At 38.1% G+C, this 20,417-nt stretch overlaps 1 protein-coding gene across 5 annotated transcripts; it reads left to right on the top strand.

Moving 5' to 3' along the window:
* Nucleotides 1-273: 273 nt before the first annotated feature.
* CBX3 (chromobox 3) lies at nucleotides 274-11,541 on the top strand. 5 transcript variants are annotated; one of them, XM_059396706.1, is made up of 6 exons: nucleotides 274-361; nucleotides 1,814-1,865; nucleotides 4,746-4,888; nucleotides 7,538-7,700; nucleotides 9,793-9,887; nucleotides 10,251-11,541. In XM_059396706.1, the coding sequence occupies exons 2-6, from the start codon at nucleotides 1,842-1,844 to the stop codon at nucleotides 10,375-10,377; spliced, it is 552 nt and encodes a 183-aa protein (XP_059252689.1). In that variant the 5' UTR covers nucleotides 274-361; nucleotides 1,814-1,841; the 3' UTR covers nucleotides 10,378-11,541. The 5 variants fall into 5 exon arrangements, with proteins under 5 accessions (XP_059252689.1, XP_059252692.1, XP_059252687.1 ...); XM_059396704.1 differs by lacking the exon at nucleotides 274-361 and adding an exon at nucleotides 487-641; XM_059396705.1 differs by lacking the exon at nucleotides 274-361 and adding an exon at nucleotides 697-787.
* The last annotated feature ends 8,876 nt before the right edge of the window (nucleotides 11,542-20,417 follow it).

Below are 20,417 nucleotides of genomic sequence, written 5' to 3'. Positions count from 1 at the left end.
TCCGGAAACACCCGAAGCGACTCCTAGTCAACACGTTACACTTCCCGCTCCACCAACCTACTTCTGACCGTTTTGGGGAGTCCACCTCTCGGGTTCAAGAGAGGTCTTTGGAAAGAGTGGTCTGCGAGGGGCACTCCTTCTTAGCTCCCAATTCTCCCCAACCAAGTTTCTCTTCACTCCCTCACCCCTGGCGTTTGGAGGCACCCACTTCTAGGGGTGAGAAGTGGGCGGAGCCCGGTTTTGGCGCTAGGCGCTGCTGCTGCGAAGCAGAAACGCCTCCGTCTAGAAGATCAGTTTCTGTCCTCGCCTCTACTTCCCTTTCCCTCCCCTCCGGGGACCACCGGGCGCCACGCCGCGAACGGTAAGTGCCGCGCCGCCGCAGCCTTCCACCTGCCCCGGGCTCGGGTTCTCGGCGGGCGCGGCGCTCGGCCCCTCCCCCCGCCGGGCGCGCGCACCCGCCCGCCCCGCCCCTCGCGGCCGCCCGGCGTGGGCGGTGCCACCACCACCACCCCCCCCACTTCCAGCGGCTGCCCAGCGCGCAGCTCCCCAGCCCCCTCCCCCTCGGATGTGGCTGGAGCTTGAGGCGCGCAGGGCCGGAGACGCCGCAGACCGGGGACCCGGAGCAGCTCGGAGGCGGTGAAGTCGGTGTCTTTCTTTCTCTCTCTCTCTCTCTACTCGGTTGTGGTGCCTAAAATACCGCCTGCGCCCCAGGGATCCCCGCCACCCAGCTCCCCGCTTTCCGCCCTTCCCCACCCGACCCCGAGTGGGGAGCTGGCGGGAAGCAGCGGTGAGTCGAGCGGAGACCCCGCGGCGGGCCTGGGGCTTGGCCGGCGCCTGGAGTTAGTGGTGGGGGAGGGGGAGAGGGAGACTATCCTAGAGAGGGTAGAGAGCCTTGGCGACAGCCGCCTTATTTCTAGACAAAGCGCATTTCCTTTGCCCCTCCCCCATCCGCGATCAAGATGAGGGACCCTCCTCCCCCTTACGGCCTGGGTCGGCGACTGGGGCCTCTAATGAGGGCGGTGCGTTCTCCCGCATCAGCGCGGCCCGCTGTTCCGAGGCTGCGGCGGGCGCTCCGTTACGTGGCTATCGCCGGGTGGGGGAGAACGCGGGCCCGGTGGTGCAGTGCCCTTGAGCCCCCGGGCCGCGGCCTTTGTTTCTCCCCGCGGATGGGCTGACCACGAGGCCCGCGCTCCTGGGTGGGGGGCAGGGGCCGGGTGTTTAGGCCTCGCTAAGCAGGGTGGGGTTTATGGGGAGCGGATAGAAGAGGTGGTTTGTTTTTTGAAAGTGGCACGTAATGGGACTGAAGCATCTCGATATGGTGTTTTTCCTTTTTCAGTTTTTAAACTAGTGATTATAAAGAGGCAGGGTTTCTAAGAAACCAAGTTGGGGTTTATAGGCGCCTCTTTGGACTGTTAAAAGGTCTAAAGGGAAAATTCACAATAATTTATCATTGTAATTGGGTGGTCACGTCGAATTTGAACCAAATTATTTGGCCATTTTCTTAAAAAGGCTGGGTATGACATAAATTGGATTTAAATTGGAAAAAAAATTGTGCTCTTTTTTTCCTTTGTAGAACTATCTCAGATATTAACGTACTCACTATAAGGTTTTCTAGACCCACCTGGTTAGAGCACTGATGTACTCAGCAGGCATAGATCCCTAATAACGCAGGATCTCAAACCTGCATCTCTGGATTTGAGTACAAGTTTTACAGTATATGATACATAGGTGGGGGTTGGAATCCAAACAAAACTTGTGTTTAGCTACCTTTTTTCTGTCATGCAAACTTCTTAACTGTCATGCATTTTTCTAGTAATAGCTCTTCAAGTCTGCAATAAAAAATGGCCTCCAATAAAACTACATTGGTAAGTTAATGAAAACCTAAAATATGTAAGGATCTAACTCAAATTTTTTTCCCAAAAATTATAACTTAGCATCTCTGTAGTTGAGATATTTACAGCCACACGTATTTCCCAGTCCCCTCTCCCCCATGTAATGGGGAGAGTTAGAGTCGAAAACGAAATCATTACATTGAGATACTTACTGACTTGGCTTAATAGTGTCTTAATCCAATTAGAGAAACCTAATCTTGGGAGGATAGCACAATGAGTTATTTAAATGCTCTTAAAAGTATTTTTATCTTGAAATAAAAATAAACTTTTGCAACATGGAAGGAGCATTAACAGACAATGCTGTAAAGCCCTTGCTGTTGGGCATAACAGTTCCTAACTCACCCTATGATGAATTCTAGAGAAACCAGGTATTTTCAGTATTGCTTAAAGAACAGGAACCTTATACACCTAGATTGGAACAAAGGTCATTCAATTACTTTGCTCATGTTGTCCTGTTTCAGACTTATTCTAAAATACATAAACCCCTTAAATTCAAATCATTGCCATTTTTCTAAAAAAACAAAATAAACAAAATCAAATCTGTGTCCAGGAAGACTAGATCTGGATCTTTTGAGAAATTAAATTGTTTCTCCACTTTCTTAAACCCTAAGTTTGCATTCTTAATACTTTATGAAAAGTTCTGTGAATATGTAAAGACTTAATGTATGTTCAGGCATATCAAGTTAGATTTTTTGAAAACACTGAAATACATAAAAATTGTGAAATTCAAAATTAATGTTCTCACAGTAATTCTAACACATTTCACCAATAATTGCAATCATATTAAAGGCCAGTATTAACATCTAAATAAAGCAAAAGATTTGGGTTTGGGTTTGTATATTCTTCCCTTTGGTTTCACATTAAAGACCAATTTGGTTTTCAGTTTTTGCCATCATAATGTTGCACATTTTACTCAAATATCCTGAGAAACATTTACGTAAGAAACAAAGTCTGTGGCACAGATGATTCCCAGCAAAGCCATCAGTGGAAAATGCACAAAGCATGTTCTGTGCTCCCTCAAGATTGAACTGTACTTCAAATTTCATAAGCAGTAAACCAAAGTAGATGATTGAATTGACTATATGGTTACCTGTGACCTTCAGGTATTGGAAGAAGGAACTAGCTGTCCCTGCGGCTTTGAGGATGAATAGAGATAAAGCAAACATAGATGCTTAGGTTGCTTTGGCAGACAGTTTTGATAGTCTTCAGTGTCTGAGTGACACTTAAATATCTGATCCTTTGTTAAAGGATCATAAATTGACAGCTTTGAAAGTTTTTCTTAATCTACCTTTGAATTTTGAGAGGTGAGGTGTGTTAGTTTAGGTGGGAATGTGGGTGAGTTTTCTTTTGAAAAGAAAAAGGTGAACACTGGTAACTGCTCACTGCTTGTGAGTGCCGTGGTAAATATTTCATATTTTTGTGCTAAGGTTTTTTAATCTTCGTGTTTATTCTTTTCACTTTGTTTATTTTTGTTATTCTCTTTATTAATCTCTTACTTTCATGAACATAGTTAATTTGTTTATCACTTAGGATCAGCATTGAGTAGGCTTTTATCTACAACAGTTTTTCTTTTCTCTTGCTACCATTCTTTGTACTGTACAGAATCAAAGAGCTCTCTGACTGGTTGCAATACCCAAGTGTCTTGACTAATGAAAATTATAAGAAGAAAATTGTAAAGCCTAACTTGGAGATGATATCCAACAAAATCAGACGTTTGCTGCGTTATTTTAAATTCTAGAGAATTTTTACTTTTTATAAGTGTACACCTCTCAATAATTACATAATTTTAATGTCCTTTTGCAATATTGAGTCACTGCTGTTGTTACTTTTCTGCTTGTATGATTTTAATGACTAGGCAATTGAGATTTTTTTTTTAATAACGCCATTGAATTTATTTTAAAATTAACAGAGATATACCCCCCTTAGTCTCGTATCCCCCTTAGTCTCGTCTAATTAACCATTTCACGTTTTTGTTTTATCTGCTTTCAATTCATAACATGAGTTGCTGGGAAATACTGATTTTAGCTTGGTCTTTTGGCTTTTCTCATACTCTTAATACAAAAAAGAAAAAACTAATCTAAAAATTTGTTTATAAAGTGGATTTCCTGGGCTACCTTTTAACACCTGAGAAACCAAGAAAGAAGGATTTTACATTAGAGAATTAAAATCCAGTATTGTGGCCTCTTCAAGTGACATTATAATTTTGTTCCATGTGATCTATAATAATATATACAGACATTATAGAACAATGATAGTGTCCTTTTTAACCTATTAGTGGTCTTAGTTTACTCTACAATTGATGTCAGGATTCTGCACTTACCTCTTTCTGTATAATTGAGACTTTTGACATTGGTATTGAGTATTGAGAAATTAGTATTGGTATTGAGAAATAGGATTGTTAGTGTTTGGAGGCTATAGTTTTTTAATGGGACTATGGTTCACTTAATAAGGTCTCTTATTAGTATTTATTCTCTTTGTACCATTGTCAAATACTTTCTAGTTGCTTGTTGCTATGTTGTAGTTAAAACGAGTACAAACTCTAATAAATAAATTTGGTCTTGTAGACTAGGTAAGGCATTAGATTTGGAAAAGATAAACAGTATTTTCCACATAGTGTTTTTGATTATTTTTATTATTTCAGCCATGGGGATGGGTGATAGGTTTGAGCTAAAATGGGATTAAGTATTCTTTTTGATTATCTGTTGACTTTTATCTTTTCAGAATGTGTCTGCCTTGGGATATAGAAGTAAAAATATAGATGTCAGATGCAATGATAATGTAAATAATTTAGTCTTTAAAATATACCAAAAAATGAAAAAAGATGTTTCTTAGGTCTTTTTCGTTTTATTTTAGCAAAAAATGGGAAAGAAACAGAATGGAAAGAGTAAAAAAGTAGAAGAGGCAGAGCCTGAAGAATTTGTGGTGGAAAAAGTACTGGACCGACGTGTAGTGAATGGGAAGGTGGAGTATTTCCTGAAGTGGAAGGGTTTTACAGAGTAAGAAACCTGGTGCTTTTATTATATGTTTAACTGCATCAAAGTGACATTTAAAATTTGCTTTTAGTCTGGGTTTTTAAAATCCATTTTCTCATAGATTTCTTTATACGTAAAGACACCTTTGATCCAAGGTACTTTGAGATCTGTTTTAAAAAGTCACATCTTGTACCCCTGGGACAAATAATACATTACATGATAATTCTAAAAATTTTTTAAAATAATGAAAAGTCATGCTTGTAGCGGCGCCTGGGTGGCTCAGTGGGTTAAGCCTCTGCCTTCAGCTCAGGTCATGATCCCAGGGTCCTGGGATCGAGCCCCACATCGGGCTCTCTGCTTGGCAGGGAGCCTGCTTCCTCCTCTCTCTCTGCCTGCCTCTCTGCCTACTTGTGATCTCTCTCCCTCTGTCAAATAAATAAATAAAATCTTTAAAAAAAAAAAAAAGTCATGCTTTTAGCCTACAGTCATAACCAATCAGATTTGAAATTAGTTGATTGCCTTGGAGAATCAAATTTATAGGAGTGCAGTTTATTATATAGTGCATTTTAGTGTAGTTAGATACTGTGCTGATTAGAATATCTAATGGACATTGTATTCTTACAAAGGACACTAAAAATATTGAAGCTATATATAAAGTAGACTGGTGGGTGTTGAACAGAAGTGCTTATCATCCATGACTTAGACCACAGGCAGTAGGTTGACTGTATCCTAATCTCCTAAGAAGTGGTGTGGGCATTTTTTAAGCTCCTTAGTTCTTTATGTTCCTTGTTACTAATTGCTCTTACAATTATTATAAGGTTAGCTGTATTGTGAATAACTCACGCAAAAATTCCAGTCTTATACTTAACATTTATCGTATGCTAAATCTACTTTGATTTTTCTGCCTTATACCACAAAAACAGCAAGGCTCTGTGGTCAGTGACTTATTGAAAATGGATAAGTAGAGATAGACAACAGTTTTCTGAGCATGGCAGAGATGGGAGAGTGTGCTAGTCAAATATTTAGGCTTTGAATATCTGTTACCTACTACATGCCCCACCATTTACATTTAAAGATGTCTCCATAGCAATTTGGGGATTACAAGTTGAGGGGAAGTTTAAGATTCTTTATTTTATCCTTCTAATATCCTTAGTTGAGCTCTTAAATACAGTGTAAGTTCATAATTTACCACTAGAAAAATTTCCTACAGATAGCAGAACAAAACAAAGTCCTGAACTATTCTAAAATTAGATTTAGCTAGTATGCCAAAAAATTGATTACCATCATATGATAGGTTTTTTGTTGTTTGTTTTGGAATCTCATGAGACATTAAATGCTATTTGTCTCTGTCTAGCCCATAAAATGTTGAGAAACTTAACTCCTTGTCTCCCTCTTTTTCTCAAACTTAAGGCCATTGGCTTTAAGTATGGCTAAGAACCTACTATCTGCAGTACAATGTATTAGGTAATATAGAAGTCTGTAATGAAAGTAACACTACAAAATGGAGGCTCTGCTTCAGCTCTTTTGTCCTCTATCCTCTGATTCAGGTTTGCCAGTTTTAGCATCTTAGCATATCAGAAGACACAAGCTGTAACCAGAAGTTTAACTACCTTTCTTTTCCATCGTCTCTAAAATGATTAATTTCATTCTATCTTGTTCTGTAAAGGCTTTCTGGATCACAGTACACAGTTAGCAAGCCTACAGGGCACCTGGCTGGCTCAGTTAAGTAAAGCATGTAGTTCTTGATCTTGGGAGTAGTGAGTTCGAACTCCACATTGGTCAGTAGAGTCTTTAAGTGAACAAGCATATCACTAGTGTAGGATTATCTGACATTCACGTTTGGTAATTGATACTCATTTTCTTTGCAGTCCCCCTGAAAAACACATGAAAATAGTCATTTCAGCATTATATCAGAGGTTGCCAAACTTTTTCCTTAAAGAATCATGTAGTAAATACTTAATGTTTTGTGGGCTGTAGACCTCTTATAATTACTCATCCTTGCAAATATAGTACAAAAGCAGCAGTAGACAATTCGTTAAACAAACGAGGACAGCTTTTTCTAATGAATGAGCCCTGATTTCCTATAATTGTCATTTTGAAATTTTTTCCCAATTAAAAATGTGGAAAACATTTTTAGTTGCCCAACATACAAAAGCTGCATTTGACTTTTGGGTTGCCAACACCTGCTTTTTATCATTGCCAAATTTGAGTACGCAGCAGAAGTTGAAAATACTGCCTATATAGAATGCCTTAGAATTTTTGTGTTTTCAAAATGGTGTTGAAGTTCCCAACCGGAGGGAGGCATAATCTAACTGATCTGATAAAGTAATTTGGGGTGGGAATAGGGAATCAACATTTTTCAAAAGCCTTTGTAGAGAAATTCTGAAGTGGGTTGTCTATGTAACTTGGGAAAATACTAGTTCCATTTATTCTGCTAGAGCAGGTATAGTCAACTTGGAGGTAATACAGCAGACTGCCCACTTACTAGAGGCTAAGAAAGTAGACCCAGGAAGTATAAGCAGATTTTCTCAAAAGAATGTGGGGATAGGGAGAAAATGGTAAGCATCTGCAGTATAGCAGACTTTTTTTTTTCCCCAGATATATGTTAAATGAACATGGATAATGGTGATGAATCATATTTAATTGATTTTTTTTTTTTTTAACCAAACACAGTGCTGACAATACTTGGGAGCCTGAAGAAAATCTAGATTGTCCAGAGTTAATTGAAGCATTTCTTAACTCTCAAAAAGCTGGTAAAGAAAAAGATGGTACAAAAAGAAAATCTTTATCTGACAGTGAATCTGATGATAGCAAATCAAAGAAGAAAAGAGATGCTGTAAGTATAAGATATTGCCTAGCACACTAAGTGAAAGGTTGATGGCTTGATTTTTAGAATGCATTTGATACTTTTTAAATGCTTAATATTTAAGACGAAAAGGATAGGCATGATCTAGCCTCCATCATATAAATGTTCAGTAATAAGTGCGTATACCACTTACATTGTTGTGCTAGTGTTATTTTGAGTAGATTCATGGATTTGATCCCTGATAAGCCATTTCCTGTTATTCAGGACTGGCAGTCTTAAATACGATGAACACAGAGATTATATCATTGTAGTCCCTTACAATATAGTAAAAACAATCCACATGGCACATCCTGATAGACCTTATAGAACCTTATAGACCACAGTGGCATTGACCACCAGAACCTGCCTTCACATGTGACCTTTGTTTTTTCAGAATATTGCCAAACAACATTTTGATTTTGAAGTATTTAAATCTTTAGTACTAGAAATTTTTTAAATGTGTTTTGGTGTGAATTGAGACAGCTGGTTCATTAACTGCATGAGTATTTTGATCCAGTCTTTGCTTCACTAATGTGTGTGTGGTTTTGGGCAAAACACCTAACGACTTGTTTAAACCCTCAATTCCAAAACATTGTATTTCCCATGCCTGCTAGCAATTTGGGAAATGGTCTTGATTCTGAATTAGTATTTAGGCTTGGGAACTAAACATAAAATAAAGATTTATTGATAAGGTGTTTGGGTTTAAAATTGGATCATTTGAATTAGATGCCAAGTAGTTTACAGATAACCTGTTAAATCTTCATGGCAGATCTGCTAAGATTATAGGTATTATCCCCATTTTCCAGATGAGAAGCAGAGGTTCACTACAAATTTGGTTCTGGATGCTTTAGCAGCCAAAGCAAAAAGGTAACAGTGTTAAGAAACCATAAAGGTAAATTGAAAGTCAACCATATATTCAGCAGAAGCACTGTTTAGTAACAGTAGTTATCCTACACTGAGCTCTTACAGTGTGCCCAGCAGTGTTCTACATAACTTAATTTGCATTTTTTATACTACAAAATGTCTGAGACCGATAGTATTGTTCCTGTTTTTTAGGTAATAAACCTGAACCACAGAGAGATTAACTTGCCCAAAGCTACACAGTTAGTACAGTTTAGAGTCATCATTCTAACTAAGTCAGGTAATCTGGCTCCAGAACCTGGGATATTGATAGAAAATTCTGGTAGGGAGAAGGAATTTCTTAATCTAAGCAGTTCTCAAACTTTTTTGGTCTCAGAACTCCTTTAATACTCTAGAATTTTGAGAATGCCAGAGAACTTTTATTTGCATGTGTTATGACCATCAATCCTGTTAGAAATTAAAACAAAGTTCTGAAACATTTGTATATTCAGTTAAGAAGGACAGAACCTATTGTATGTTCATAAGTTATCATGAAAAATAACTTTAAATGAGAAGAGTGGCATTTTACAGTTTTGCCCGTCTTTTCAGTGTCTAGCTTAAGACAGTTCTGCATTTGATTTGCTGTCTTAATGTTGTTTAGTGGAGGCATATGAAGGTACTCCAAAGTCAAAGATAAATGAAAGGGGGGGGGGACCTTGCAGATAACCAGACACCTACTAAAGGTCTCAGGGATCTCTAGGGGTCAAAACCATGTTTTATGCTAGATATTTCTTAATACTATAATGGAGATTGATGACAATACTGATCAGTCTGACTTGAAGTTTTTTACTATTTTGCTATTTGTATTTTGTGTGTGTTTTAAAAATATGTGGATAATTTAAACAAATTCCTAAAAGTGATTTGAAATCCTAACTAGAAAGAATTCATAATTATTGATGAGCTAGCAGAAATAAAGGGATTAAATTTGTGTGCCTACACAGTTTTTTGATATATTATAATAAAGAAGGGCATTTGTTTTCTTGCCTCGAGATTCAGAATACTTTTAGATACCTGGATTTGTGTTTTAGTAGTAAATAAGGGTTCTTTCTCTTGTCATTTCTTTTCCACTTTCACTTGATAGCTGTATTTCATGAAAACAAATGGGAAATTAATATTATTAGTTTGTAATATGGAAAGTGGGTGAAGCATTTATGTACATAGTCATTTAACATCTTTTAATCAGGCTGATAAACCAAGAGGCTTTGCCAGAGGTCTTGATCCTGAACGAATAATTGGTGCCACAGACAGCAGCGGAGAGTTAATGTTTCTCATGAAATGGTAAGTGTGTAGGTGGTTGCTATTATATTTTAAAGTGAGAGTAGATTATTTAATTTGTGAAGCCTTATCTAGAAAAGGTTCTATAGTTTTCCTCATTAGATAGTATCTGCTGAAAAGATGATTCTAGGATTTTTGTTTTTTGGAGGGTGGTGGGGGAGTGGTTGGCTTTGTTTGCTAATGGTGTTTTAAAGCAAAGATCGGCCTGTTTTGGAAAGTGTAGTTTTACTGGAACACAGCCACGAATATCACATCCTTCTGAAGCACTTAAATACCTTTTGATTGAATTACGATTTAAGTGAAAGATTCTCAGTTGGCAAAAACAGTTGAGACTTCTGACTGAGCATTTTTTTTCCCTCACGACAGGAAAGATTCAGATGAGGCAGACTTGGTGCTGGCAAAAGAGGCAAACATGAAGTGTCCTCAAATTGTAATTGCTTTTTATGAAGAGAGACTAACTTGGCATTCTTGTCCAGAAGATGAAGCTCAATAATTGTTTGCATTGCTTTTTATATATATTTATATATATATATAAAATCTGGGTCTTTGTTTTTTGATTTATTAGTGTGAAGAAATAACATTCTAATGAAAATCAAGTTTGATATGTTTGTTTTGAAGTAGTATTGGGGGAGTTGTTGGGGTTTTTGCATCTATAGCACTGGTTACTTTAAACAAATAAAAGCTTTCTGTAGTTGCTTCCTTTATCGGAAAAGAATATTTGAGACCATGATATATTATCCCCCTGCATTAGAGAACCTTTTCTAAATGTTGGGGGAAATCTTCATAGTCTTTACTCAGTCAGAATTTGTGTTTAACTCCTATATGCCTAAGGACCATTCTGGGTTTTTTGTTTATTTAGGGGTTCTTTTGTGTGTATACTTAAAATACGTAAGTGGTTTTTGTTTTTAACATTCACCAAAACAAAAACAGCATTTTATAACCATGGATAAGCCCATGTTTCTGGGATGCTATCATTTTCAGCATTTTAAGAAATAAATCACTTAAACTGAAGTTTTTCCTGAGGCCTTAACCTTCAAATTTTGTAATTAATTGGACAATTTAAATATAATGTAAACAATTTAAATTGGACAATTTAAAAGCAGCCATATCAGAATCCATATCCTTCTCTACAGCCATATAAACGCAAGTATATTTGCAAGATCCCTGAAAGGAAAATTTTATCACTACCAACAACCTCCCCACCTAAATGACAAAACTAGACAAGTCCTTGTGTGTTTTACTTAGGTAAGCAATACTTTAGTTAAATGGACATGTAAAGGTTCCTTCTAGTGAACCATTCCTTTTTAAGAAGTTGAAATTCTCTGTGCTGTATTGACTAAAAGGTCACGATTCATGGACTGTCTACAACTTCCTTCATGGAAGCTAATAATAATCAGATGGTTAGAGATGTTGGCAGTTTAGCACCTGCTGGAGTAAATGGGTGGACAGGCTTGTATAATCCAAATTCTTCACCTGCATGTTTTTTCTTTACCCCAGTTCATTCCTGACATGTAGGCTCAGTCTTTTCAGTATTTGAGTTACTGGTTCAGCAGAAACCAGGAAAAACAGTAACTTTGTAGTCAATGTTATCCAACTGTATATTGTTTACTTTATTGTAAATACTGGTAAACAGTGGTCAATAAATAGTTTTATATTCCTTTATGTGATTAGACTTTTTATTAATCTGATTTTCTAATGGGAGTAGAGACATACCTTAGAATCCTGTTCATGTTTATAAATAACACTAAAGCATTAGAGTATATGTCTTAGATCTTTTGAGCTGAGGAGTTTCAAACTTACTAGTATATGTATTTCCACAAAAATGAAAATTGGTTTCTTGGGGTGCCTAAGAGGAATCTGTTTCATTAAAATGAAATTTTGAAAAAAAAAAAATGAAATTTTGATACTTAGAATCTAGTTTGTTGAAACCGCTGTTTGAAAAACAGTTATGATAGGATAGATCCTGTTGTGAGAGACCCATTTCTACTAATCTCCAAAATTCATACAGAGAAAAGGAAATCATTTTGCCGTATATCTAAATATTTAATTATGTTGTGTATCTGAAACTGATAGGTTATATGTCAAGTTATACCTCAATTAAAAAACAATTTTTTAAATCCTATCTATACTAGGCTATTTATTACTTGTCTCTTTATGTACCTAGCACTGCTCTCAACAGTGGGTTCCTAGGTGGTACCAAATTCCCTGTTGATATTCCCCATATTAAACTTCAGTAAGGGAATTTCTGGAGACCGTATTGTCCACATACTACTTTTATTACCCCTTATTATGTTGTATGTTTCTTTTTGGTGCTGTAAAAAATTGCTTCAGGTTTAATGGCTTAAAACAGCATAAATTTACTATCAGCTCTGGAGGTCAGAACTCTGATTTGTCTCATTGACCTGAAAAGTTATATGCAGGGCCACTGGTTCCTTCTCGGGGCTCTAATGGTAAAATCTGTTTCCTTGTCTTATTTTCAGTAGCATAGCCACCTGCTGTATAATAGTTCCCAACTTAACCAACCGCTGTAGGTAGGTTAGGTTGTCATTTTTTTTGCTATCAGTGTAGTGAATGTTCTTACATATATATAATGTGTAGTTAGACTTAAGTATTACTGAAGTCAAACTTGCAGTGATTTTCTCTCCCCATTGGTCACCATTATCCTATATCCCCACTTGTACTGTAAATTAATAATATTGACCTTACTTTTTTTTAGCCAATCTGATGGTTTTAATTTGGCATGTCTATGATCTTTTCTGAGCATTCTTTTAATGCTTAACGGCTATTTGCATTTCCTCATCTATAAACTGCCAATTTTATAAAAATTTTTAATTGGCACTTATTTTTGTAGTGAGAATATTAACACTAAATTTTTTGTATTGCAAATATTTTTTCCCAGCGTCTATATTTTGACATTTGTGGTATCTTTTGATTGTCCCTTTTTAAAAATTTTTATATGGTCAACTCTTGTCAGTTTTGACATCTTCTGGATTTCCTGTCATGTTGAAAAATGTTTCTCCTGTCCTGAAGTTGTATGGATAGTCCTAAATTTTCCTAATTTTCCCTGTCATTTTTATAGTAAAGTCTTTAATCAGATTTTGTTAGATACTGTGATGAAGCCTTCTGATTTTATTTTATTTATTTATTTATTTGCCCCCCAAGATGGATATCAATACCACTGAAGAAGTGAGAGGTGGCTAACAAAGTTTGCCTAATCCTTTGGATCAAAGAAAACCATATACCACTATAAAAATGTTGGTCAGCGTTTAAGACTGAAGTTTTTCTTTCTCATAAAGGGCCTGAAATCTGTTCAAATACCTGGACAGGTATTGGTGTGGCAAGATTCCTAGGTTTAATACCATTGAGAACAGAAGGGAACACTGACCTGCAGTTTATTACCATTATCAATAAGGTACTTCTAAAACCTCTGAAGTTTTAATAATGTGATTCCTCACTACTCTTTCCCTTCCCTGTGCTTTACCTTTGTGTTTGAAAACAAATTATGTATCTCTCGTTTATAAGCCTGAAATCTGGTTCTTGGTTCTAACAGGACCTGATAACTTGATACTGCTCAGGTATTAATGTAGTAAACAACATGGATGCAAGGTAAGAAAATTAGTAAGGGGAAGTAGTCCTTTAGGGTAACTATTAATATACTACCTTACTCTTCTTTCAAGTTTGAACCTTAATTCACTAGGCAATAAAGATAAGTGTTGGAAAGAAAAATGTAAAGAATTAGGAGTCTGGGCTTGATTATTACATTTTTCTTTTCTATCTAACAAAGAACCCCTCAGGTTTCTTTTGTCTTAAATACCCGACCCATAAGCTTACGTTGGCTACATTCCCTAGAAGCCTAATGAAGAGAAGTGTTTAATACTACTTTGATATTCCTGTGTGTGTGTGTGTGTGTGTGTGTGTGTATTTTAATAGATAGCACTGAGTGGCTGTCTTAAATTATAATTGATCCTTACAATATGCATTATTTTTATGTTTTATTAAACCAACCTGAAAGTTGGGTATCAAGCAAAAGAATCTAATATGAAGTGGAATATGAATAATATGTATATTTGTATGTAACCTATAAGATACATTAACTCTTTCATGTTCTGATGAATAAATGAGTTTGTACCTTTGAATATTCACTGAACAAGAGCTATTTTAACAACTTAAAGTTCTAGTAGTGGATTTGACATAATCAAGTAGTTGATTTTAAATGTTAGTGTAATGTGCTATACTTTTCAGATAACATGGCAATCCGTAACATATCTGCTAATAGAGAATAAGGAGGGGGGATTGAAGGTTGTTGGGTTTGTGGGGATGAGGTTGTGTGTGTGTGTATGTGCTAAGAATTTATATTATGTTGAAAAGTCACCTGGAGAAGTGCAAAAATATGAAGTTGTATTCATCTGAAGACTTCCATTTCAGTTCATGTTTTTGCTATAAAAGTACTGCAAATCTCCATGAGCACATACAAGAGTTTAGTTCCTAAAAGAAATACCTAACAGTTGTTGAATACTGTGCTAAGTGTTTTCCATACTCTTCCTCAAATGCCCTATGCAGGGTAGGTATGATTGACCCCATTTTACAGGTGAAGGGTTAAATAAGGTTAAGGGCATTTGTATGACTTCGGGCATTAGTTGTGGGAATAAAGAGAAGGGAACTGATTTAAAGATGTGGTTTTGTCCATTTTAACTGCTATATGTGTGATTGTAGAATAAAGTGGTTTGGGATATAAAATGAGGTGATGTGGAAGTTGGGAAGAAGGGGATCCAGAGTGACTCCCAAGATTTCATTTCATCTTGTATGGATGAAAATGTCATTTAGTGAGAAAGGGAAGGGAAACAAGTTCAAGGAGGAAGATAAAGTGGCTTTGGACATAACTTTCAGGTATTTTTCCTTACTTTGATTAGTGTATTACTTAGTATACCTACAATGCATACATCTTACATAATTTGGCTGAAAGTACAAGATAGCAAACTCAAAACTTGTTTGATAAGGGAAATTGCTCACTGGCTTAGAGACAAAATAATAATGTAGTTCAGAGCACTGGCTCTGGAGTTTGACCGCAAGGGTTTGAATCCCAGCTCAGCTACTGCAGTTACTTAAGTTCCCTATGCCTCAGAATTCTCTATAAAGCTGGGAGGACCTAATGGTATTTATCTCATGGGATTTTCAGGATTAACTGAGAAACCTGAAAAATACCTAGAGCTGAATGCCTTGTACTTAAGAAGGATCAGTTAAGTCATTGCCAGTCTCCACTGTAAGCCTCAAGATGACTGGGACCGGGAGCCTGCTTCCTCCTCTCTCTCTGCCTGCCTCTTTGCCTACTTGTGATCTCTGCCTGTCAAATAAATAAATCTTTCTCTCTCTTTAAAAAAAAAAAAAAAGATGACTGGGACCCTGGAGTGGTACAATCCCAAGACTCACCTTCTCTGGTGGCTGGCTCTCTGGAACTAATCTCCACAAATCCAAAACAGGTGCTGGCAGCACCCAAGTCCCCAAGTCTGCCTCTACAATGGCACTGAGGTTTTTCTCTCTGCTGTCCAAGAGTCCACAAATGCCCTCTCTGGAACTATCAACTAGAACCAGTTGTGTGGGGAAATAGGATTGGATCAATTGCAGAAGAGTCATTTTCAGAAAAAAGATGGGAGCTTAATATAAACAAAATGTATAATTAAAGCAAAGAATTTCAGCCTATTTGAAAGCACCTTTTTAAAATACCCTTTGTCCTTGCTTTTTAGAAAACTTCTAATGTGAATATTGCCGTGTCCTGAAGCATCATAGAACTTCCTATCAACTCTTACCCTTTTTTCAAATGAAGATTGAAATCTGCCCTTTTCCTTAAATTTGAGTGTTGGGGGGAAAAATCGACTTAGGAGAGCCGAACCAGAACATTGATATTTAAAGCTGCTCTTGTAGATCCATGAATGTACAAAGAATTTTTACTTTTTAAAAATGAAGCCTATCCTTATTCAAAAATTCTGCATATTAGCTTCCTAAAGGAGAAAAATAAGGACACTGAAACTAATGCTAAGTGACTTTTCACTGCAGCCTTTTCCCTTACATATCCCCCCCCCCCCCGCCCCAGCACTTTTTTTGGGCACTGACAACACCCTAACTTAACATCCTGAAGTGGTTGTTCTGGCATAATAAGCTGGTATTTTTAGAACTCCAGAGCCACTTTTTGGTGTCTCAAAGCTCTAAGCCATTTTGATAAGCAGTAGGGGAAAAGTGGGAAGAGAAAGGGGAGATATGAAGAAGGAAAGTCTAGACAGAAATGGGCATTGGGGGATGTGAGAATGAGATTGGTAAACCAGAGAAGATGCATACTGCATTTGGGATCCATGCCAGCACTCAGCAAGGCATGTTGGTAGCTCAGGAACTGAAACCTTTAGATCCCAGGATGGACTCCCTTTAAAGTGAATTCCTTTCTAGCATAGTGTCACAATGAGGTTCCTGTTAGACTTTCTCATCCTCGGGTCTCTTTCACGCTCCTGGATATCTGATACCTCTGCACTAGGAAAATTTTGAGTGTGGTAATAAAAACTTACCTGATGTGCTGAAAGGGATAAGAACTTGGACATTTTGCAGTGGGAATGCTTGAGCTTTCTTGCAGTTTCAGAGTGGCAATAAGGGGTAACTAACTCTGTTTTACCCCAGAATCCCACTTTTTCTCCCCAGAAAGTCAGGCTCAGCAAGTTTCTAGCACCAGACATTACGTCTTCTAATTGGAGAGCATTCTTAAATTACAGTGCACTCTTATTTTATCACAAATAGGGTATTTGGCTCTCTACAGGTGTTTGTTATGCAAATAAGGGCAGACTAGGCCTCAAACTTTGTTTTCTCCCCCTTCTGAAATGTAGGGGTCACTGGGGGAAGTATTTGTCTTTTTCCCTGGCACCTAGAAGAGGTCAATGGAGGAAGGGAAGGCCCTGGATTTGAATTTAGACTTTAATAGTAGTGTTTCTACCACTTAAAAACTACACTTATATATACTATATATACTATATATATATGTATATATATATATACATATATATATATAATTCCAAGAAAATGTATATATATATGTATATATATTTCAAGAAAATGTATGTGTATATATATGTATATGTGTATATATGTATTCCAAGAAAAGTATACTAGAATGGTCCTGTTTTCCTATTTTGACCTGAAAGAAATGGAAGGGAGGAGCGGTGAGAAGAGCCCAGAGATTGTGAACATACGTTCATTTTCAAGGAGAAACTAAATCCGTGATGGTTCCTTTTAACAAACAGGTTCACATTAAAAATGGTACGATTATCATGAAATAGTGTTGGCTATTTGCTCTGTTCTTGCTCAGTACTGCCCTAGATGTTGGACCCAGGTCTATTTTAGACAGATACCTCTGACTGGTGACATTTACATCTTAAGATGGGCACTGGTAAGAACACTCAGTTGACCTGAAAATAAAGGACTGAAGAAAACACACGGAATTGTGACCTCTTGTTCAGCCAGCCCGAAAGACTATGCCACATTTAAGAGCCATACCTCTGGTCACATAAACCTGCGAATATATTTGAAGCCATTGAATTGTACACATCAAATGAGTAAATTGTACGGTGTGTAAATTGTACCTCAATAAAGCTGTCTTTAAGAAAAAGGTGGGGGGGAGCTGAGGCATAAGAAGGCTCTTAGTTAAAAAAAAAAATACTTTAAGAGGAAAATCATACCTCTTATTTTTCTTCGGAAGTTCTTCAATTTGACCATGCCATCATTTTCGGCCTTCGAAATGTTCTGTTCTACTCTTGCCACCATGTCTTCCCTTCCACATGCTTGTATGATGTCACATCTGTAAAACAGGATATTCATCTCACAGAGTTAACAGAATTATAATGAAAGTGTTTGGCACACAGTGACCTGAATTGAGTAAACACTTGAGTCTTGGAAAGCCCTCAGCTCCACAAAGCTTAGCTGGGGGTAACAAATTCTTTCAGGCAGATTTCCAACTCAGTTATTAGGGAGATGAAGAGATACAGTCTAGTATCTTAGGCCACAGAGAACCCAGATGCTATGTATGATGTTGCCAGCAAGGGGGCCCAAGTTTGCTTTCCATTCACAGCCTCACTCGGTTATAGACTGGAATTCAGTACTATTCTGGCTTGGTCTTTTGGGGCCCCCATTAGATTATTCTGACCCTCCTGGGGCTCCAGTGATTTCCTGCAGACTGGAAACCCAAGTATCAGTTAAGAGAAAGAAATCGGAATGAAATGCATCTTCCAAAGATTCCCAGACTTTAGCAGATTTTGCAGGTTTCCATCAGAAAATTTTAAAATAACCCATTATTCACTATTTGTTCATGGGTTGATTTTTACTGTTTTCTCCTTGCCCTCCAGAAAACAAATCCCAAAATCAAAATGCAGAGCAATATCTAAGGTAGCTCAAAGAAGACCCCGAAATAAATAGCTAAAACAACCTGGTGAATTTCAAGAATTCTTTCTCCTAAAATGTCAAATTAACTATTATTACCAACTTTTACTTATGCAGCAACAAATAAAGACTAGTTAGAAGACTGTAAGCCATAAGTCCTTAGACTTTGACAAAATTTGGAAGTCCTCATATTTCATGCTTATTGAAAGGACCCTTGTACTAAAGTGACTGACTAAATTTAGAAGGAAAAAAAAACACTGTATGATTGCTGCAGTACCCCCATCTGTAGCATAGAAGATGCTCAAGATGCTACAACAAGCCCACTGAAGTCTGACAGAATGGCTGCCCTGCCATTCAGTTCCCCTCCCTTCTTTAACTTAACCTCCCCCACTTCTTACCTACTTCTTTCTGCCAGCAGTTACTGTCTATAATTTGCATTTTCCCCGTAAAAATACATTTCTGAGTTCAGACTTCCTACCGTGAGCTTCCTGCCCACCCCAAAAATCCCCTTACCTCTCACAGTATTATAACTGTCTTCCTATCTTCTGTCTTATGACAAGCCCTCCACGGAGGCGGGAACTGTCTCTTGCTCTCTGAGTCTCTGTTCCTAGCCCACACCCAACCTGTTCTGATTAACCATTTGTCAAAGATAGGAATAAAATCTCAACTAGTTACCTGTTCAAGCACCACATGCAGCCATGTGCTCCCAGAGCCTGAAGACCATTTCCATCTAACTTTATAGGTTCAAGCTTTGCAATGTCCTTACCAACCGTTAGCTAAAAATTCAACTCACTTCACAAAACAAACACATTTAGCCCTAGACAGATGCAGTTCATGTATGTATGTAACATCTCATAAAATCCCAAATAATATCTCTAATACAGCAGTGCCTGTGCATCACACAGTGTTACTACATCCCAGCAACAAAGGAAGCCCTGCTCTGATTATTTACAGACAGCACATCAGGAATTTCATAGTCCTTTTCTTCCCACATACAGAATCCATTGTTCGCGAAGAGTCAACATCTAGAAACATGAGATGGATGCCCAAAAACCTGTGAAGAAATCCACTTGCGACGCCTGGGTGGCTCAGTGGTTAAGCGTCTGTCTTCCTCTCAGGTCACGATCCCTGGCTTCAAGCCCCGCATGGGGCTCCCAGGAGCCTGCTTCTCTTTCTCTCTCCCTCTGCCTACCACTCCCCCTGCTTGTGCTCTCACTCTCTGTCAAATAAATAAATCTTTAGGAAAAAAAAAAAGGGGGGGGGGGAGGAAGAAATCCACTCATCCAACAAAAAAACCCACAGGAGAAAGGACAAGTTGTCTAATTTTTAACTAGGGGGCTAAAAGGTCTACAACTTATCTCCTGATGGCAGTTCTGAAGCATCTTCACAGTATTTTTTAAAAACTCCAGTAAATAGTAAGGTTTGGGGAATCACATTACCTGTTCCCTCTGTCTCAGTCCCGGCTCTTCTCTTTACTTGTTCCTGTTTCTCATTTCCATGGGTACTGAGGTTGGTTGCTGCATTAAGTGTGAAGGGAGACATGAAATGGAATCCTGGGGCGCCCAGTGTGGCCTGGGAGTGGGTGGGAGTGGAGGGGGCAGGAAGGGCCCAGGAAGCACAGCAGTCCCCCAACAGGCCAGGACTTTCCCCTCTTCTCCCTGCCTCACTACGGCCAGCCTTCCCCCACCAGAATATGAGTCCACTTGAGTTTAACTGTTGTGCTGCCCACTAAGCTTTACCGCCTAGAATAAGCCCAAGGACAAGCAGATGCTTGGCAAATATGTGGGGAATGAATGAGAGCCAGGACTGGCTCCAGTTCCACACTCAGCAGCACCTTTTCCTTCCTATCTTCCCTGGCTTGAGTCAAGCTGGCCTTGGGGTACAGACAATCATACATACCCTCGGGGCTCATGGCTAAGTGTTTCTTTTGTGTGTGTGTGTGTGTGTGTGTGTGTGTGTGTGTGTGTTTCTTTTTTTTCTTTTTTTTTTTTTTAATTTTTTATTTTTTATAAAGTGTGTGTGTGTTTCTTAATGGACTATACCCACAACTCAGCAACACTGGAGCAGATCTGTCAACATTGTTGGGCAAATCTTTTTTTTTTTCTTTTTTAAGATTTATTTATT

The sequence above is a fragment of the Mustela nigripes genome, chromosome 4 (assembly GCF_022355385.1).
Source record: "Mustela nigripes isolate SB6536 chromosome 4, MUSNIG.SB6536, whole genome shotgun sequence".
In the NCBI taxonomy this organism is placed as follows: Eukaryota; Metazoa; Chordata; class Mammalia; order Carnivora; family Mustelidae; genus Mustela; species Mustela nigripes.
Note: the sequence above shows the minus strand (reverse complement) of the source record. Positions and strands in the feature narration are given on the sequence as shown.